This window comes from Acanthopagrus latus, chromosome 22, assembly GCF_904848185.1.
Source record: "Acanthopagrus latus isolate v.2019 chromosome 22, fAcaLat1.1, whole genome shotgun sequence".
Classification (NCBI taxonomy): domain Eukaryota; kingdom Metazoa; phylum Chordata; class Actinopteri; order Spariformes; family Sparidae; genus Acanthopagrus; species Acanthopagrus latus.
This window is the reverse complement of record NC_051060.1, coordinates 15,113,390-15,133,446: the sequence shown is the minus strand read 5'-3', so window position 1 is coordinate 15,133,446 and position 20,057 is coordinate 15,113,390. Positions and strand designations below refer to the sequence as shown.

General features: G+C 39.3%; 2 protein-coding genes and 2 long non-coding RNA genes across 7 annotated transcripts in view; 2 read left to right on the top strand and 2 right to left on the bottom strand.

Moving 5' to 3' along the window:
• The first annotated feature begins 571 nt into the window (after positions 1-571).
• On the top strand, positions 572-7,850 carry LOC119012490 (hydroperoxide isomerase ALOXE3-like). The gene is made up of 15 exons (XM_037086380.1): positions 572-693; positions 1,370-1,543; positions 2,679-2,883; positions 2,978-3,059; positions 3,262-3,384; positions 3,487-3,590; positions 3,755-3,927; positions 4,056-4,199; positions 4,827-5,030; positions 5,381-5,467; positions 6,123-6,289; positions 6,384-6,505; positions 6,606-6,706; positions 6,975-7,142; positions 7,247-7,850. The coding sequence occupies exons 2-15, from the start codon at positions 1,397-1,399 to the stop codon at positions 7,424-7,426; spliced, it is 2,007 nt and encodes a 668-aa protein (XP_036942275.1). The 5' UTR covers positions 572-693; positions 1,370-1,396; the 3' UTR covers positions 7,427-7,850.
• On the bottom strand, positions 3,806-6,227 carry LOC119012494. Its single transcript, XR_005072500.1, has 3 exons — positions 6,101-6,227; positions 5,917-6,016; positions 3,806-3,909 (listed from the first exon to the last, which is right to left on the bottom strand). It is a non-coding gene; the product is annotated as an uncharacterized LOC119012494 (long non-coding RNA).
• Positions 7,851-9,711: 1,861 nt separating the features above from the next.
• Positions 9,712-17,715, top strand: LOC119012492 (hydroperoxide isomerase ALOXE3-like). The gene is made up of 14 exons (XM_037086382.1): positions 9,712-9,974; positions 10,538-10,742; positions 10,839-10,920; positions 11,031-11,153; positions 11,291-11,394; positions 11,743-11,915; positions 12,035-12,178; positions 12,276-12,479; positions 15,346-15,432; positions 15,551-15,717; positions 15,797-15,918; positions 16,025-16,125; positions 16,930-17,100; positions 17,199-17,715. Exons 1-14 carry the CDS (start codon positions 9,741-9,743, stop codon positions 17,376-17,378), a joined length of 2,097 nt encoding a protein of 698 aa, XP_036942277.1. The 5' UTR covers positions 9,712-9,740; the 3' UTR covers positions 17,379-17,715.
• The window catches only part of LOC119012493, a 59,842-nt gene continuing 50,374 nt past the window's right edge, over positions 10,590-20,057 (bottom strand). The window contains exons 6-10 of one of the 4 annotated variants that reach the window (XR_005072498.1): positions 19,897-20,031; positions 19,227-19,762; positions 14,012-14,076; positions 11,005-11,325; positions 10,590-10,726 (exon numbers count right to left, since the gene is read on the bottom strand). This is a non-coding gene — a long non-coding RNA (uncharacterized LOC119012493). Of the gene's footprint in view, positions 10,727-10,799; positions 11,326-14,011; positions 14,077-17,793; positions 17,877-19,226; positions 19,763-19,896; positions 20,032-20,057 lie in introns of those variants that run through there. The other 3 variants (XR_005072496.1, XR_005072497.1, XR_005072499.1) reach the window with 3 other exon arrangements.

Here is a 20,057-nt window from a genome sequence, read left to right as displayed (position 1 = left end):
TGGTGACCATCAGTTGCACACTACTTTTCATTACACATTGGGATTCTTTGAGTCAACTCTACAGGGTATGATAATTCCCAATGCACATTCAGGTAGCACAACAAAATGGGAAACTCATGATGATGAGGGTGATTTTTGGAGCCAGTGTTAGTCTTCTTTTAATCTTAAAATATATCACTGATGTTCCCTCTTTAAAGGAGACGTGTGTAGATATACTTATTTTCAGGTGCTTCATTTTATTTTGGGGTTCCTACTAGATTAGTTTTACAAGCTTTAACGCTCAAAAAATACCAAATACCCAGTCTGCTCTGATTGGTCTCCTCTAAGTCACCTGAGTCAGCACCACAAATAACAAGAGAGCAACTGTGCTAAATTGATTATTATGTGCCCAACTCACTGAAGTAAGTTACACAAATGAGTGACATGGTGATGTAGTGTGATGTCATGATGTCACAGAATTAAAGGCGGGACTTCTGACGAGGAGTTTCAGGAGCAGTTTTTTTTTCTGTGGGAGTGGGGACACTGAGCATAAAACATTTCAGATTTATATTAAAAGATAAATACAACAATGACTGTGTACACTGTGCACCTGAATGGATTTACTTCTTGAGCCGGTTAGACTACGTGTGCACCACAGTAGTGCATGTTTCAACGTGCTGTCAGACAGCAAGCACTGGAGCAGCATCAATACAGGTTTGCCAGTCTCTGTTAGACTTCTCTGTGTGTGTTCAAACAGCTTTATGAAAACTTGGTCAAGCTGGTATTGCCACAAAAACCTCAGCTATCTGCTCTCCTCACGTTGGCACATTGGCATGCAGTGTCGCAAAGACTGTAGAAGTCTGTACAAGTCCTCAATAGGGGCATGTGATCATATTCAGGAAAGCTGTCCACATACCGGTCCTGCTCCCTTCATACGTTTGTAGATATGTAACGGTAACGGATATGTAACTGATAGGAGAGATGGAGCAACATATAGCTTTATTTTTCTGTTGATACTAGCACCTTTCTCTTATCAAATCATCAAAAATTATAGCTTTATAGTTCAAACCAGCCAAGAGGGTCACTTGTTGAGTCTGAGGGGAAAAGGACTGTTTCTGTCTGTCTGTGCATGTACCCGCCAGAAGGTCATTTGCACGTGAACGTATTAATTAATGCGCTGCTTCCAGTACCAAAGAAATGTCTTATCAAACAATTTCCACAAGTTATGGCTTGTAGCGCTTTGAGGGAACATCTAATGGTGGGAGGAGCAGGAGATGAGGAGACATTAAAAAAGAGGAGGGGAGCAAAATAAAGCCAGAAAGTTCCAGGTGACGCAGATATTCTACCTGGACAATATTCTTTGCACATACCTTTTTTTTCTTTATTCCAGTCGACTCAGAATTGCTACCGACTGATCATGGCTGAGTACAAGCTAGAAGTGACAACAGGTAACATGACAAACGCAGGAACGTTTGACCACATGTTTGTCACCTTGATTGGAACTGGAGGCAAAAGTGAGCGGACTGAGCTGGACAACTATGGCGCGGACTTTAAAACTGGGATGGTAAGAACAATCCAATCATCGCCATCACAAGTGCCCTATTGGATGGTGTTCAGCATATCTTAGGCTGTTATCATTTTGTATTAATAGAATGTGAGAAAGGGGCATTATTATATCAACCAAAAATAGACACAAATCCAAACTTTCAGTCCTGGCTACCTTCATTTGTCATGATGGAACAAGCTTTGGGGCGTTTCCCTTTGTCTAACTGAACTTGCCAGGGGCCAGGTGGAGTGTGTGCAAATTTGGTACCGCTCTGGTTTTAAATATTGCACTTGATCAGATTTTATACTGCCAAAAAAAAAAAAAAAAAAATCAAAACACAAACTGGTCAGCTATAACTTGCAGTTTTTTTTTACTTAAAGGCACAGTGGGTAAGAATTTCAGTTGAAAACATTTAAAAGATGAATTAAAATCATCAAAACAATGTGGTTTTAAATTATGGATATCGTGTAAGCTGTTGTGTTCTGGTCCCATCGTCTATTGCTGCGAGCCGGACCACCAGATGCACGGCTACAAAGCTAACTAGCTAGCTACAACTACACTTAACAGTTATTACATTGGTAGTCTGCCCCCTATTTTTTTTTGTATTACTTCAACAGCTGGCCAATTCTTACAGATTGCACATTTAACCTAAGAGTTTTGAGGAGCCAGTCAACTCAGTATTTACTAATATGTTTAACTGTTGCATCATTGCGAGCTAAAAAAGACTATCTTGCCTGACTGAATGAAATTCAATTAATACTCTAATCAGTTCTATTGTGTGATGAATATTTCATGAAGATCCCCACTGACATCTTTTGATAAATACTGTGATAGAATTGCGATAAAATCTAAAAGAATTAAAGGACATCTATATCCTCTCTTGTATTACAAATCCAGAATCTATAACTATAAATTAAACAACTGGATACAAGATGACTCAAAATCACACTTTTGCAGGTTGAAGATTTAACCAGGACCTGCCTCCAAACTCTTTGTGATGTCACAAATCATGCTCGTGAATTTGGATTGTTAATGAACACGGGTCTCTTTCTTTTTCTCCACTTTATGCAAATGGATGTTAAAAAAAAAAAAAAATACAAACTCAGTCTCTGCAGGGACATCATTTGATCAATGCCTCAATCCCTTTTCCCAGACAGGGATTTACACAGTGAAAACCAGTTTGTCTCTGGGGAAACTTCTGCTGGTCAAGGTGGAGAAGGATCCTTTCTTGGTTCTCCCAGAAGACGAGTGGTACTGCTCCAAAATAGTGGTGACGACTCCGGAGGGAGAAGTTGTCCTCTTCCCCTGCTACAGATGGATCTCCAGGGGAGAGCTGGTGGAGCTGAGAGGAGGGAGAGGTCTGCTTCAAAACACCCAAATGATAAGAAAATGAATGGACACCACTGGATACCGTCACAGTTGCTGATGTCATGTTGTTTTTTAATGTTCCAGCCGTGAAGATATTTGAGGAGGACGATCCCGTGTTGATTGAGAATCGCCAAAAAGAACTGAGTCTCAAAAGGAACTTGTACCAGTAAGTTTTCATGTGTGCATCATGCCCCCTAGTGTTTGATAGCAGGTAGCAGAACCTAAATGTGGATGACATAAAACTGAAACCTGGACAAAAGATAAGTAATCTGAATCCAGAACCACACACGTGCAGCTGCAGTTTGTCTCAGGAACTTTTATGAACTGACCTTTTATGTGATTTTCTTTTCTTGCTTTTCCTTTGTTAGATGGGAGATTAATGACCCGAAGCTGCCACACATCAGTCATTTCAAAGATGTATCTGAGCTCCCAGCTGAGGTCTCCTTCTCCGCGTCCAGATTAATGGAAACGCTTTACACAAAAAACATTACGTGAGTCAGTCCCTCTGTACGGTCTATTGCCTGATTGTAAGGTATTTTGAAACATAAATACATTTTCACACTATGCTCGTGTTCCCCTTCCTTTTTTTTCAGTCGTGCTGAACTCATGTTTAAGGGGACACTCGGATCTAAAGAAGAATGGGAGAACTTTGAGGACATGAAGACAATGTTCTGGTCCAAAACGACAACGATCTGGGGTACAGCAGAATTTTAATTCTCAGCTCTACTCTGTCTTTATTATTCTTGTACGCTAACATGAAGCATACATAAATGTCATCAGTAAACTTAATCAGGTGGCCAACACATACGCACAGATATTAAGGGAGACAGACTATATATTTGCCTACTACTCTTCTACCAGAATATGTTGCACAACACTGGAACGAGGACGACTTCTATGGCTTCCAGTTTCTGAACGGATTCGACACCAATGTTATCAAGCGCTGCTCAGAGCTTCCCCAAAACTTCACAGTCACAGAGGAGATGGTAAAGCCGTTCCTGGAAGGGGGGAGCTCCCTGCGGAAGGAAATGGAAGTATGTCGGATGAGTGTTAATCTTTTCTTTTCGGGAGATTATATGAATTTTGAGTTTGAAGTAAGTTTTGCCTTTGTTTTGTTGTTCCTCTGCCACACCTCTTTTTTCCACCACTCCTTCCCACACAGAAAGGCAATATATTCCTCTGTGACTACGAGAAGATGGATGGATTGCCCACCAGGATGTATGATGGTCAGTCTCTGCATGTGACTGGAGGTTTCTGTTTGTTCTACATGAACCCAGAGAACAAACTGAGGCCGATTGCAATACAGGTTAGTCACCAACTACAGTAGCGCAATCATTACCAGTATTCATAATAAACATACTGAAAGTTGTAGAATCACTTATCAGTGGGGGGTGCTCAGCCTCCACACTGTGGACCTTATTTACACGGCAGCCATTTTTCTTTCATTTCAGACTCAGTGCTGGAATAACGTTGCGCTCCTGAGTTCTCGGTTGCGAGTCGCATAAAAGGAGGGAATTTGACAAAGTTTTGTCATTTTGCAGCTTCCTTATCGATATGCTGGTAAAAAGATGGTTTATAGTACAAATCTGAAGGGACGTCAGACCCTACTTTAAGTTCAAACAGCATATTCGATTACCTATTAGCTAATGTTAGCATTCGATCACTTACTAGCTAACATTAGTTTGATTACATCCAGTGGGTTTCACTTTCATTTCCAAATAAACATGTCTGAGATGTGAACTGATATTTGAGAATTGAATCATGCCTTTCTAAGCTATTTTATAATGCTGTCAGAAGCAGAGAGCTTACCTAAGAAGTGGTTGAATGCTAGTGGTGACGGAGGATAATGGCTGCCATGTGAATATGGTCTGTAGTTTTAAATCTATGAGTGTGTTTTTACATTGAAACACAACAGATGTTTCTCGCATTCCAGCTGCATCAGCAACCTTCGAAGGAGAACCCCATCTTTCTGCCCAGTGACTCAGAGACGGATTGGCTACTCGCCAAGATGTTCATTAAAAATGCCCATATGATGCAGCATCAGTTGGTCTATCACTTCATGAGAACTCACCATGTGGCAGAAGTCTTTACCGTCGCCACTGTCCGCAGCCTCCCCGTGATTCACCCCCTCTACAAGGTTGTTAATTGTTTTTCAGAAATAATGTTATAAGATACTTATGTTGAATATGTATGAATTCAGAAACATTGCCTTTGCAGACATCCAGGGTCATTATGTCAACATGTTTTTCTTGTATGGAAAAAGACATTTAATTTGTTGATTTGGTTTTTATGTTTGTTGCAAACTTTTATGCTGGGGTCACTTATAGATTCCTTTTATCAGCTGGCAAATCAACATAAATGGTTCTGTTATTGGACTTTGCTGATGACAATATGGGCAATATGACAATATGGGCCTTGTGTGCATTAACATTTTAAACTCACCTGGAGAAAGACATTCATAGATTACACTTATCTCTTTCTGTACAGCTGCTCATCCCTCACGTCCGTTACACTCTCCAAATAAATACTATGGCCCGCAAATCTATTGTTGGACCTGCTGGCATTTTAAATAAGGTATGTCTCCTTCACATACTTTCTTGAATTGATATATTTTTATCTTGACGGAATTGTATAAAATATAGCATAAGCATTTCTTTTTTCTGTGGCAGCATTAAAGTAATGCGATGTTACTCTCTGAACATACCAGGCTGTTCTAACCCTTGCCTTTACCCATTGGTCAGAAGTGTGGTGGTGGTATGGTAGTTAGATTTTAAAATTCAATATTTTTTCTTGAAATATGGCCCAACGTCCCGACAGATTTTCATTATCCATTGTCTTCAGTTGCTGATCAATCAGTTAATGGTCAAATGATGACAATTTTTCAAATTCCTATACATTTACAGGACTTACAAGGTGGAAAATATCATGACAAAATTTGAACTTCCCCACTCTGAGCATGATGTCAAAGGAAAATGGCCACTGTGTGCATATGGGCCTTGAGTGCATTAACATTTTAAACTCACCTGGAGAAAGAAATCCATACTTCTAGTCCAATTTAAATTATGTGCCAATGATGCTCCTCTGCCTCCTGTGGCCAAAATTTATATCACAAAACATTTTCACCTGTTTTCACAGATAAAAGAAAATGTTGGAAAATGGATCACAATTTTTTTTTTGCACTTCCATACTCTTGTGTATTGCACTTACTTTGTTTGTTATTGGTTATTAGACTTCACTTGGATTCGAGGGGATGATGGAGCTCATGAGAAGGTCTCTCTCTGAACTGACCTACAGCTCCCTCTGTCTGCCAGAGAACATCGCTGCACGAGGACTGGAGTCCATCCCCAACTTCTACTACAGAGACGATGGCCTGAAGCTGTGGAACATCATCAGCAGGTGAGGCGGCTGCAGAGTAACATAACAAAAAACATGGCTGAATTGAATATTAAAAATAACTACTTTTGAGGATTGTTTTCTTTGTGTTCACCAGCTTTGTGAAGTCAATAGTGGAGTACTATTACCCCTCAGACAGCGAGGTCTGTAAAGACACTGAGCTGCAGGACTGGATCAGTGAGATATTCACACACGGCTTCTTAGGAGACAAAGCCTCAGGTACAATATACAGATATAAGCTTCATAGTAACCTATAGTAATTTTTCCCAGCAGGCAGTGAGTGCCAAAAATGAACTGATAATGACTTTGCTGCTAACAGGGTTCCCGGCATCCTTTCATACCGTCAAGGAGGTGACCAAGTTTATCACCATGGTGATCTTCACAGTGTCGGCTCAACATGCTGCAGTCAATAATGGACAGGTGAGGCAATGGGCAGTTCTTGATAGTTCAACACTGTGACATGCTGCAGGTCTGTGTGCGCTCTATCTACTAATATTCCCCTCTCATGAGGGCATCAGCTCAGTTTTAAAGCAGCACAAACTTTGCTTTTTTACAGCGGTTATTTTGAGGCATCCATCATCATTATTAATTCTATTTGTCTACACAGTACCATCCAATAAAAAGGGGGCCCACAACACAACCCCTCTAGAATGTAGCAACGCTTCATGAAACTTCTCTCATTATTTAGTTTGATTACTGCTGGGCCCCCAATGGTTCGCTCCTGTTGCGCAAACCTCCACCAACCACCAAGGGCGAGTCAAGCATGAAGACAATTTTGGAGACCCTCCCAAATGTTGGAGAGACGGTCACGTTTTCAGCAGTGGGGTGGATTCTCTCAAACAAGTACACTGACATGGTAAGCTTGTCGATGTTTTAAAGCTGAGTAGAACATTCACATATTGGAAGTACCAACAAATTACTGCTTCAATCTGATTTAGTCTAATTTTATCATTCTGGCAGGTTCCCTTGGGTACCTACCCGGATGAGCGATTTGACGAGCCTGCACCTAAGCAGATGATCAAGGACTTTCAAGCTGAGCTGTCCTGCCTCAGTGAGGCAATCACAGAAAGAAACTCCCAGCTCAAAGTACCCTACACATATCTGAATCCCAACCAGATAGAAAACAGTATAACTATTTAACCGAACCAGACAAAGCCATGTTAGCCTTCTGCATTATAAACAAATACCCATCCCTTTTCAGCACCGTGTTTCATATTGGGTTGATTGGGTTATGCAATGAAATCAAACTGTTGGTACAATAAAAATGCAGGAAATCTCAACATTTATCTGCTTGCAAGACAATTAACATGGAAGAGTTTCAACCTGCCTGTACAGCTGATGTTAGAGGCTGTAACAGTAACTGATATTATTCATAAGTATGCTGTGTATTCAATATCAATGCGTTAATAACGCAAGTGTGTTACTGTACATAGGGTGCAAATGGTGATATGTGATATATCTGTCTATGTACTAATGGAGGGGCACAATTATAAACGTTTTATTGAAGGCATCATCTCCTTTGTTTGCTGTTCAAATTAAAATGGAACGTGAATCAACAATGTAATGAAGTCTTGTGAATTTATTATATGAAAATCAAGATGACTTAAGCGAGAGCAGAGTTGTGTAATAAAAACTTGTCATCAGGATTATAGGATTACGTTGTCCGTTTACGAAAAATAGTAAGGAACTAATCAACCCACATTACATCCGATATCAGGATGACTTCATTACATTTTTTGTTTCCTCTTTAAAGGTGCACTTAATACTTTTTGGGGAATAAATTTCAACTGGAAGAAACATATCATTCTTTTTCACTGCCTAAACAAACTGATCTTAAAGGACAAACACAATTTCATACTGCTTTTTGTTCTTTCTATGTGGCGGACCCTGCCACATGTTCCCTGCTTCAAACAGCGTTCCGGGGCCCTTATTTTCTTTTGAGAACAGTTTGTTTATTCACTTATTAATTATAACCATTAATATTGTAGATATTAAAATAGTAGTGCCCCTTTAATATTAGGCATATTTTTTGTGAAATACACACAATACAAGTTTGTGCCGGTACTGTTTTTGTAAGAGTATTTTGATTTGACCAGATCTAATTGCTTAATATGCAAAATGACTGCTTGTACTGAAAATATTGTTAGACGTTTCAAGAGAAAAGAGAACATTTGTGGACATTTTTGTGGTGGTGTCAGTTTTTTTGTTTTTGCATGAGGTGTTATATTTTTTTAAATGTTTGATTTAAAAGTATTCTGATTAATCACAAGCAGTGAGTTGTATCTTTAAGCCAAACCTAAATCTGTCAGTTTTTAGTGATCATGTAGTTCAGTCACTCATTCCATCTTCATTTTCAGATTCCAGTGCAAAGAAATAAAGCTTAATACTTCTTAAGAATGTTTGCACCTTGGTCAGCTATTAGCAACACAACAACAACAGCTGTTTCACATTAAGAACAATTGTGCAGATTTTAAATTGACTGTACCTTTTTAAAAATGCACTCTTTGTTTGTTTAGTTTGTTTAGTTTTGTTGTACCTTCACAGTCATTCCTGATGCATATTTTAACTGCAGATAAGAATCAGAAGAATCAGGTTTTGCCAGGTAGGTTGTCACAATACAAGGAACTCTGGGGTTTGGTGCATAACAAAAAACACAGCAAGAGACAGAGAGAAATACAAACTACAAAAGTAAGAATCATATATCTAAAATTAAACATGAGAACACACATTGACCATTAACTAGTTGCTTGTGAACATGCAAACTGGCAGCATATTGGGTTTTTTTTTTCATCTTGATTGATTCATCAAAGGTTAATTTATGTTGCCTGCTCGAAAGTGTCACCAAAAAGTCCATATGCAAACAGAAGATAGTTTAGACTTGATGAGCAGGTCAGAGCATGCAGGACACTGATGCGGGGGAGGGGTCCAAGTATCACTGGGCCTGTCATTAATTTGAGCACTAGATGACTCTGCACTCTTGGCAGACATGTTCCCTCGTATATAACAGTATTTCAAACAATTATTTTGGGGCTCAAATTTCAAATATTACATAAGACACGTATGTAAAGTTGTACAGAAAACACAAGATAAGAAATAACAATGAGCTGACGAGTGTCATGTTTCAATGTAGAATGAATTTCAAGCAAAGCAGTGACTGATTGTTCATACAGAAATACTAATCACCACAATGTTTTGTTCAGAATTGAGGGTGGGTTTCTGTCCTGCGGTTAAAATGAATGGTTCAGTACACTTGTGGCTCCTGCCCCAATCTCCTCCAGCTATGATAGCATAAAACCTGAAATACCACATTGTTTTACTTCAACTGGTTTGAGCATGTGCAGTGGAGGAGGTCATCCCAAAAAGATTAGTGGCACAGAGCTGACGACCACAGACTCCAGCGAAGGAAGAAGGTAACAAAGCGACTTTAATAACTGCACATTATTGACAAAAGGTTATGGCTGTTTTATTTTGGAACCTTCACTTGCAATATTCAGATTTTGTTGTTACTATTATTGTTATTTGTAGTTTCCATCGAATGACCATGGCTGAGTACAAGGTGGAAGTGGCAACAGGTGACATGAAAGAAGCAGGAACGTGGGACAAAGTGTACGTCACCTTGTTCGGCACTGCAGGGCAGAGCGAGCGAACCGAGTTGGACAACTGTGGTCTGGACTTCAATAGAGGGACAGTAAGTGGAACCCAGTCAGACTCATGAACTTGTTCTTAATTATCCTTGTGCAATTATGAATCCAGTCACTGAGTCTAACTCTAAGCAAGGAAGCACAGTTGGCATGATTGTCTGTGTAAATTAATGCATTTTTGGATTTCTACAATTTTTTGTATAGCCTTTTAAAATACAGTAACAATTTCAGAGGACTGTCCAGTCTTTGGGAATCAATACTCTTTAGATGCTTGCCTAGTACATGTGCTACCTCATATGTTGGTATATAGAATAAAACTTAAATGTCCTTGTGTGGCGGTTTGCTTTACAAACAGTAGCCAAACACAAGTATATGCACCTTGTACAAATACAGCAAAAGATCTGTATCACCTAAACTGTTCATATAGAAAATGCAGTTTATAGTTTAAAAAAAGCAAACACTCTTGAACAATGTACTACACTGTAACATACCGTACATGTTGAACTACACTACTTTTTATAGTTGATTTGCAGTTGTTTGTGCCTGAAACAACCTTTACAACATCTGTCACACTTGCTCACTTTATATTTATATCAACCCTTATTCCAAGACAGGGACCTATACCATTAAAACCAGTTTGTCACTGGGGAAACTTCTGCTGGTCAAGGTGGAGAAGGATCCCTTCCTGGTTCGCAAAGATGACGAGTGGTACTGCTCCAAAATAGTGGTGACGACTCCGGAGGGAGAAGTCCTTCTTTTCCCCTGTTACAGGTGGATCTCCAGGGGCGAGCTTGTGGAGCTGAGAGGAGGGAGAGGTCTGCTTCAAAACACCCACATAATGATTATCGAGCATTAAAACATTTGGACATTACTTATTTTAACACATTTTTATTTTGTTTTCCCCGCTTCAGCCCTGAAGGTTTTTGAGGATGACCATCCCCTGTTGGTTGACCACCGAAGAAATGAGCTGATGCAGAGAAAGAGCTTCTACCAGTGCGTTTTCATCTGTGCAGTACAGCGTCCAGAGTATAGTCTCAAAGGTTTTTCTGGATAAATGTCTATGTGCCTTTTCGTAACCTGGTTTACTCGTTTGTTCTTCTTAGGTGGAAGATTCTGGCTGAAGGTCTACCCCACATCAACCATTTCAACGATGCGTCTGAGCTGCCAGCTGAAGTCCGTATCTCAAAGAAAAGAAAGTCTGAAGTGCTTAACACAGAAAAGATGACGTGGGTCTACATGGATACATACGATGGACACTTATATACCATGTACTCTCTGAAAAGTGCATTTGAAGAATTAATGTCAGTATGTTGTTGAATACTGTATCTTGTTTTCCCTTGTCTTTCACCTTGTCTCCATTCAGCGGTCTTGAACTCAAGATCAAGGGGCTGCTTGGATCTGCAGAGAAATGGGAGAGCATCGATGACATGAAAAAAATCTTCTGGTTCAAATCGACAACAATGTCAGGTAGGTATTTTTTCCGTCTCCCACTTGTGACTGACATTTGACATTACATGATGGTCTAAACCCCAAGAAAAAAACATTCCTGATTAGAGAGAAGTTTAAAAAATAGTAGTGTGATTATGCATTAAAAGGTTTACAGACTTGAAGACTTAATGTTGTCCATTAAAAAGGAGCTCACAATGTTAATTAGCTCATCACTTTTTCTGCCTCATCAATTAAAAAAGTTGCTCCTTTTGAGTACATTAATTAGTTTTTCTGCAAAGTAAAAATCTTTAAGAAATAAAACCTTGACTAAAAAATGTAAACATTCTAGACATCAGATTTTATATGTGCCTATCGCTATTCTTCCAGAGTATGTTGCAGAACACTGGAAGGAAGATGACTTTTATGGATTCCAGTTTCTAAACGGAGTCAACCCAAACGTGATCAAGCGCTGCTCAGAGCTTCCCCGAAACTTCCCAGTCACAGAGGAGATGGTGAAGCCCTTTCTAGAAGAGGGGAGCTCTCTGCAGAAAGAAATGGCGGTATGGAAGCAGTCACAGTTACTTTAACAAATGATTTGTACATTTCAAGAAAGTCTTTGAATCCTATTGCCTTGTTTATCACACATCTGTGATACCTCCTGCCTTTCCTTCCCATACAGAAGGGAAATATCTTCCTCTATGACCAGAAGAAGATGGACGGAATACCAGTCAGGCCTTATGATGGTGAAACTCTGCGTGCGTCTGCTGGACTCTGTTTGTTCTACGTGAACCCAGAAAACAAACTGATGCCAATAGCGATACAGGTCACTGACAGAATTTATGCTGTAGTAAAATCGCCTGTCTAGTCATATAATCATGTAAGATATTATAGCCCATAAACGTGTTTTTCTCGTATTCTAGCTGCATCAACAACCATCTGAGGAGAACCCCATCTTTCTGCCCAGTGACACGGAGACGGACTGGCTGCTCGCCAAGATGTTTATTAAAAATGCAGATTCCATGGATCATCAAGCAGTCCATCACCTCATGAACACTCACTTCCTGACAGAAGTCTATACTGTCGCCACTCTCCGCTGCTTTCCTGTGATTCATCCCATCTACAAGGTATAATTAGACAGCAGCGCTCATGGTACCTGTGCACCTTTTCAAATTTTATTCCTTTAATCTTAACCCGACAATTTATTCAGGTCATTTTGAAAGCATTTTGGAAATGGACTAAATGCTGAGGAAGGCATGCTATAAAAGCCCCCACTTGAACCTGAAAAGGGGATGTTGGGGTTATAAGGTCAGCACCTTAAACCTCTAGGGCACCCTATGACTATATTCTATGTTGTTCTCAGCATTGTATGCAATAAAGACTTCTAACTACACTGTAAAGAATTTCACTGTAAAAAAACAGCAAAATGCTGGCAGCAGGGACACCAGTATTTTACTGTTAGTTTACAATGCAACTACTGATATTCATTTTAACAGTATATTACCGTTATATTGGATTACAGTATATGACTGTAGAATAACGGTGGGTGTTGTGGTTATTATACAGCGCATCTACCACAATTTAACAGTATAATACAGTTTTTTGGATTACAGTACATGATGGTAGGATAACTGGGTTATGGTAATTTTACAGCGCGTCTACCATTATTCATTTAAGAGTATATTGCTGTATTTTGGATTACAGTACAGTAGGAGAAGTGTGGGTTATGGTAACTTTACAGTATATGCCAGTGTGTTATAAACTGTTATTTTTGCATTCGTATAAATCCTCACCAATTTAAAAACAAAGTATGCAGGGCCTCTCAAATACCCAGCCCTGGGCTACCACATTCATCCCGACAGCCAGTCAACATCCAAAAGGCCTACAATAAACGCACAGCTTGACTTTTCTTGTATTTTATTATGTCTTGCCCTCTCATGCTTAGAGTGGATCAGAAACACATTCAGCAACAACATGTGTTCATCACTGTTCATCTGTCTGTGCTCAGCTGAAGAAAAGTAGCAGGACAAGCTAGCGAAGGACATGGAGGAGGAGAGTAGCAAAGAGTGGACAGTACAACCAGCGCTCACTCTGACGCTGTTTTCAAGAACCAAGAACCAAAAGTCAAAGAGCAGCGCACTCTAACACCGTTAAACTTATTCAACTGATAACTAATTTCATGTAACTTATTGAACTCAATAACGTCTACCAAACTGTCTGAGCTGTGTCTGCCTCAATTTCTATCATCAACATAGGGTTTCTATGCATGCCGGCTCAATGAAGAGACATAATCATAACTGAATTGATAAAATGTTGTTGTTATTGCCAATCATTCCTAACCTCTGACCTTGAATAAAAATCAGATGCAGACCTTAAAGTAATAATTTTGAGAACCCTGGTATAGAACACAAGAGAACATACATTCCATAACATTGTTGCAGTTTGTTACAAAGTGCTCATTTGTACAGCAGACTTACAGTAAGATTAGTAACATTGAGAACATTTGTATTACAAAAATGACAAGGTATTGCATAACCACATTTGGAAGAAACTGTCTCCAATAAAATCATTAGTGACAGGTTTTAATGAACTCATGAGCATAACCTCAGACATTGAATTAAAATACCATCAAGAACAGTGTTACACTGATTTAACATACCATCAAGAACAGTGACTACTGACAGCAGCGTTTGGCTGGTCTCCTCAGTCACCGATGACGAGTACCTGTGAATAAATAAATAAACAAATTAGCAACACAACACAAAATATAAAAAGGGAGTGAAAGAAACATAAAAATGGGAGGGGAGAGAAATAGGCCAATAAACTGTTCAAGGGAGAGAGAAAATTGTTAAAAACAGGACGAAAAGTGCAAAGAAGAGAAAAGCAAGAGACAGAAAGGAGAGAGGGTGGTTAGTTATAGTTTAGGGAGGGTTACCTCTGGAAAACTAGTGTACAATGAAGTTAAATTAATAAATGATAAGATACTGACATACATTTTACAATAAAAAAGCTTTATGAAGGTCAGCAACACCGACGGCTAATTCAGCTCAAGCTAGCTACAGAGCTTGCTTCACTTAGCCCTATTCAGCAACCTGAACTAATGAAACAGACCTAATGAAACATCTGAAATGTCAACAGTTCAATAATCACTGAGACATATACAACAAATATACAACAATTCATTAAAGTGTAACTAATATAGAATCATTATTGTATTAAATCACACGAATATGTAGATAAATTCATAGATAGATCTGTGGTTTATTTTCCTCCAATCTCCAGGAATAACGTATGGTTTACATTACTTTAAAAGAAAATTCTGGAATAAGATTGAATGTTGAGTCTCATACCATGTCATCAAATACCAATTAGAGTATACCAAGTAGATTGGTATTTGACGATTCAGATTCAGTTCAGATAGAACAGAATAGTTTGACATTGTGAAGTGTATGTTTTAGTTGCTTACTTGCCAGGAGTTAGTTAAGAAGACCTGCTGCACTTAGTGCAAGATTCTATGGGGTTTCATGTTTCCTTGGACCAGATTTTTGGTTATAAAACATCAAATTAATCAAAAACACTTTCACATTCAGGTTGCAAAATAGTGTCCTAATCCCATTCGTGCTGCCCATATCTAATTTTTAAACTCAGGATGCCTTTTAAAAGGTGCAATATGTACAAATTGGCAACAGGTCAATTTCATACTCAAAACAAGAAGGGGGCAGCATATCTCTCCTAGAGTAACTGCTAACTTCTGCTAACGGTAGATACAGTTAGCTCAGTTAGCCTTGCATCTAGCAGTATACTGCTAGCACAGGAGCTTTGGAACAGGACAGGTAGGGGGTGACCAATTAGTTTTGGGTAGGAACTATTGCCCCAGAATTCTAACCTAAAGCATCTGTAATCAGGAACTTTGTATTTGTCCTGGTTTACTTTGCTCTCAACTACTAGATGAGCATCTTATTTAACTTGTAATATTCTTTTTTCTCTCTACAGCTGCTCTTTCCACACTTCCGGTATACTCTCCATGTCAACACTAACGGCCGTGACTCTCTTTTCGCACCTGAGGGAGCTTTGAGTATAGTATGTCTCCTTTAACATACATATTTCTGAAAATTCAAGCAACATCAATTGCAGCTGCAGAGTTTTAGCCTTTGCTATTCTGTCCAACGGTGAATATCTGTCTATCACTGATCAACAGACTTCTCTTGGATTCAACGGGATGATGGAGCTCATGAGAAGGTCTCACTCTGAAGTGACTTACAGCTCCCTCTGTCTGCCAGACAACATTTCTGCACGAGGACTGGAGTCGATCCCCAACTTCTACTACAGAGACGATGGCCTGAAGCTGTGGAACATTATCAGCAGGTTTGCATTAGATACATATTGCAACTGTCTTTTTGTGATTATCTACTTTTTTTTATCAAAAATGTTTTGCATTCATCAGCTTTGTGGGGGCAATAGTGGAGAACTATTACCCCTCAGACAGTGATGTCCATGAAGACACTGAGCTGCAGGACTGGATCAGTGAGATTTTCACACATGGCTTCTTAGGAAACAAAGCCTCAGGTATTCACCCCCTGTTCTGAATACATAGTAGCCCAAAGTATACTGACATTTTCAATGTTGGCAGTGGGTGCCAAAGATTAACTGATAATAATTATGCTGCCAACAGGGTTCCCGGCATCCTTTCATACTGTCAAGGAGGTGACCAAGTTCATCACCTTGGTGATATTCACATCAACAGCTCAACATGCTGCAGTCAATAATGGACAGGTAAGACAGTGGATCATTTGGAAAATAAGACAAACTTGATAACTGATCAAACACAGGTGATCAGGAATATTTTATGATCAGTGTTACTGGATGGAGAGGTGAGGCAATAGATGTTTATGTTTGATCGAGTGGTCAAACATAGTAAATCTGGCTGATGTGACATTTATGGAAGTGGAGAATGGCTTTGCCTGCAATAATTTTTTTTAATGCCATTAGTTCATGATAGAATATAACTAAGTACATTTACTCAAGTAATGTACATAAGTACAACTTAAAGTTACTAGTAATTTGGGTATTTAGATTTTATGCTACTTCATACCTCCACTCCACCACAATTGAAGGCAAATTTACTTTTTACTCCACTACATTTGATAACTTGAGTTATTAGTTACTATCAGAGCCAAAACAACACATTTTAAATGAACTTATTTTGTCTGCTAACAGGGGGCAAAAACAATGTTGAATATCAGCTCATTGTCCAGGATGATTTTTTTTTACAAATATAAGGAAATATTGTGACACAATAAGATAATGATATAAAAGAACTAAATAACTGCAAGCATGGTTGTTCTCAGCAACCACAGAAACCTGCTTCATTTATAACGTGCATTAGGTTTACATCATTACAATGGCACTAAGGCTGCATTTCATATGTAGGTTTACATTCCTTTGTAATTTATAACTCAACATGAAGTTTATTAAATTAGTTGGGTTGATAACACTATAATACAGTATATAAATATGAATATCAACACATAGTTGGGTGATAATTTGCTACATATTCATATTCTTTTCATAATTTAGTTTGACTATTACTCCTGCCCGCCCAATGTCTCAATCCTGCTGCACAAACCTCCTCCAACCACTAAGGGGCAGTCAAGTGTGAAGACAATCTTGGAGACCCTCCCAAATGTTGGTGAGACAGTCAGTATAATAGCAATCACCAGGCTGCTTTCAGAAAAGTACAATGATGTGGTAAGTTTGGGATTTATACATATGCACATTAGGTGAGCTGACTTAAATCCTACTGTTTAAATTGCACCACAAACAAAACTCTTTCATCAATCTGGCAGGTTCCCTTTGGTACATACCCTGAAGAGCGATTCGACGAGCCTGCACCTAAGCAGATGATAAAGGAATTTCAAGCAGAGTTGTCCTTCCTGACTGAAGAGATTGCAGCAAGAAACTCACAACTTGAAATACCATACACATATCTGAACCCAAACCAGATTGAGAACAGCATAACTATTTAATTCCAAGAGCCATATCATAGGCAACTGGATGTGTCTCATCCACAAGGTTTCTTCAGTTCTAACTGACTGGAGGGGAGTTGCAGGCTTTTAAACTCTGTGTGGGAGTGTCCTTACAGAATCGTTAAGGACACGTGAGCTCTGAGGAGTTTCAGAGTCCTGATGTGACCATTTTAGAAAGTCTGAGAGAGCCGGTCTGCATTTACATAGCATTAATTCTGATTTCGGTCACATCAGTGCTCGAGCTCAGAACATAGTCCCTTTGTATGTTCTCTGCCTGCAAACTGCCTGTATTCAACGACTTGTGAATAAGACTCGACTATCTTCTGGAATCATACTGATCCTAGAGTATTAATGATCAGCAACTGACAAATCTCACACTTGCTGCTTTTAATTTTTGGCCCTACACTGCACTGACCTTGTCGGACCAGGTGTCTCTCCTCTCCAGGTCTGATCACCATACAGGTCAGAGCTGTTCCACTTCAAACTCCCACTGTTCACCTAGAGAGGGGAAGAGGTAATTTAGTATAACATGATGACTACATGTACGTGTATGTGTATGTACATATATATATATATATATATATATATATATATATATATATATATATATATATGTACACACACACACACACACACACACATACATACATATGGACACATCAGGCAAAAAGGGGATTTCTTGCAGGATTATCATTTTATAATAAAGAATGATACAGCAGTCTGTCACTGTGTGCATGACATCATTTCAGGAGTCTCACATCATTCTACGCTGTAAAATCTGCTATAATCTGATTTAATAAATGAGAAAATAACACATTAAACCAGAAATGAGACAAACATACAGAATACATTCTGTGTAGACTACAATGGGACTGCATATTGTGTTATGAACTACATTAGCTGCTCAAAATGACCTTCTAGATGCTGACATACTAACATTCTGAGATGTTATTACACACAGCACATGGTGCCTATTAGCTTACTGTGCTGTACTCGGATAATTGGCTGTAACAATGCTAGTATCAACAAGTTAACATTACACAACTTGATAATGGCGTCATGCTAACACTCTCCTTAGACACACACATTAGCTAACATGCAAACCTGTCTGTAAAAACAGGACGATTAAATGACTCAGAAGTCTTTATAAGATCGTTCTAGTGTCAGTACCCGGTTCATGTGTCCTTACCCATTAATAAAGACAACTGAGCCACTGCTAACATATTTACCAAACCCTGCAGTGCATCTCCAACAAGTTTAAAGTCAGCTAGCTAGCTAACATAACATAACCACTAACCTAAACTGACCAGCAAACGTTAGCTAACCAGATTTCATGCCGATTTTACCAAAACTACTGACTCGTTTGGTGAAAGTGACCTACATTTAATTATCTGTGCTTTATTCATGTTATAAACAGGGCAGAGAAAAAACGGCCAAAATCACAATGGAGTTTGGTGCACCAAGCAAAACATAATGTTCATAGCAGGGTTAATTTGATGTAATGGGAGGGTTATGTTAGAGCCGAATTTACATCAACACTTAACAGTTAAATGGGATGTCTTCAGCTTCCCCTTGAGAGTTATTTCAGAAACATCTGAGGTCAAAACAAATCTCACCAACATGAGAGGGAGGCTGGCTTCCTTAACCCGCACATATGTAGAGCATCCTGGGCTTAATGCATGACAGTATGTGGAGCTCTCTGATATATGAAGGAACATCACCTGGGCTTATTACCTGAGAGCCTTACATAATAACTGATCTGTGCACGTCATAAACCAACATGAATACACCTGTACTGAGCAGGTAACTGTACACATAAAGCAAATTTGTACAGAACAGTTTATTTACTGTATTCGTGTCCTCAAAGAAGAGCCGTTCAGACCAGAGTGAAAATCCCTTAGGCATTAATATAGGCACCTACACTTTTGGAGGGAAATGCGCTAACTTCGCGCGGGAAACGAGAGAGACCGGCCATTTGGGCGTGCACCACCTGCATTCTCAGAAAATCTGTGGGCGGGACTTATTTTGTGCAGGATTGAGAAATGCTCTTTAGCTCAGCTGGCAGAGCAGGCATCCAGTGGACAGAGTCTCAGCTTTCACCGGGGGTTTGAGTCCTGGTCTGAGATTCTTTACTGCATCCTGTTTCCTGTGATCTCTCTTGTCATAAAAAAAAATAATAAAATAGATATTAACAGATAAGCTGTCAATGAAAAAAAAGGTGCTTTTTTATTGATATGTCATCAAGTCATGTAATCAAGTTACATTACTGTAATATTGTAATTGGGTGAATTCAGGTAATTTGGACACCCTAACCACCTTCAGGGACGGCAGAGCCTTCAGCTTTCTCACCCTAAGCCTAACCCCAAGTATGAGCAGGGACTGATCTGTTAAGATAAAGAGACACAAAAATCAGGGGTGGATTTTGACTTAAGCACCATGGGTCATCTCTGCTGGAGGAAGCAACAGTTTGATTAGTGAGTGAAGGGTTTAATGGAAATCATGATGTTACTCTTCTTACCCACAGAGGACACTTCTGTTACTGTGATTGTGGTTGGGGTTGTTGTTGGATCAGTACACTGGGTTTGGCTGGTTACAAGCACTCTCTGTAATAAGTGCATCCCACTGGATAAGCTGCAGTCAGTGAATCTGAAGCCTACAGAAAAGAAATAGAAAGCTAAT

Excerpts from the sequence above, each read along its gene's own strand:
- LOC119012490 (XM_037086380.1), top strand. The coding sequence starts at position 1,397 with ATGGCTGAGTACAAGCTAGAAGTGACAACAGGTAACATGACAAACGCA. Across the intron at positions 6,506-6,605 it reads CTTAGGAGACAAAGCCTCAG|GGTTCCCGGCATCCTTTCAT; the intron begins GTACAATATACA and ends TGCTGCTAACAG. Across the intron at positions 6,707-6,974 it reads CTGCAGTCAATAATGGACAG|TTTGATTACTGCTGGGCCCC; the intron begins GTGAGGCAATGG and ends CTCATTATTTAG.
- LOC119012492 (XM_037086382.1), top strand. The coding sequence starts at position 9,741 with ATGGCTGTTTTATTTTGGAACCTTCACTTGCAATATTCAGATTTTGTT. Across the intron at positions 12,480-15,345 it reads TGATTCATCCCATCTACAAG|CTGCTCTTTCCACACTTCCG; the intron begins GTATAATTAGAC and ends TTCTCTCTACAG. Across the intron at positions 15,919-16,024 it reads CTTAGGAAACAAAGCCTCAG|GGTTCCCGGCATCCTTTCAT; the intron begins GTATTCACCCCC and ends TGCTGCCAACAG.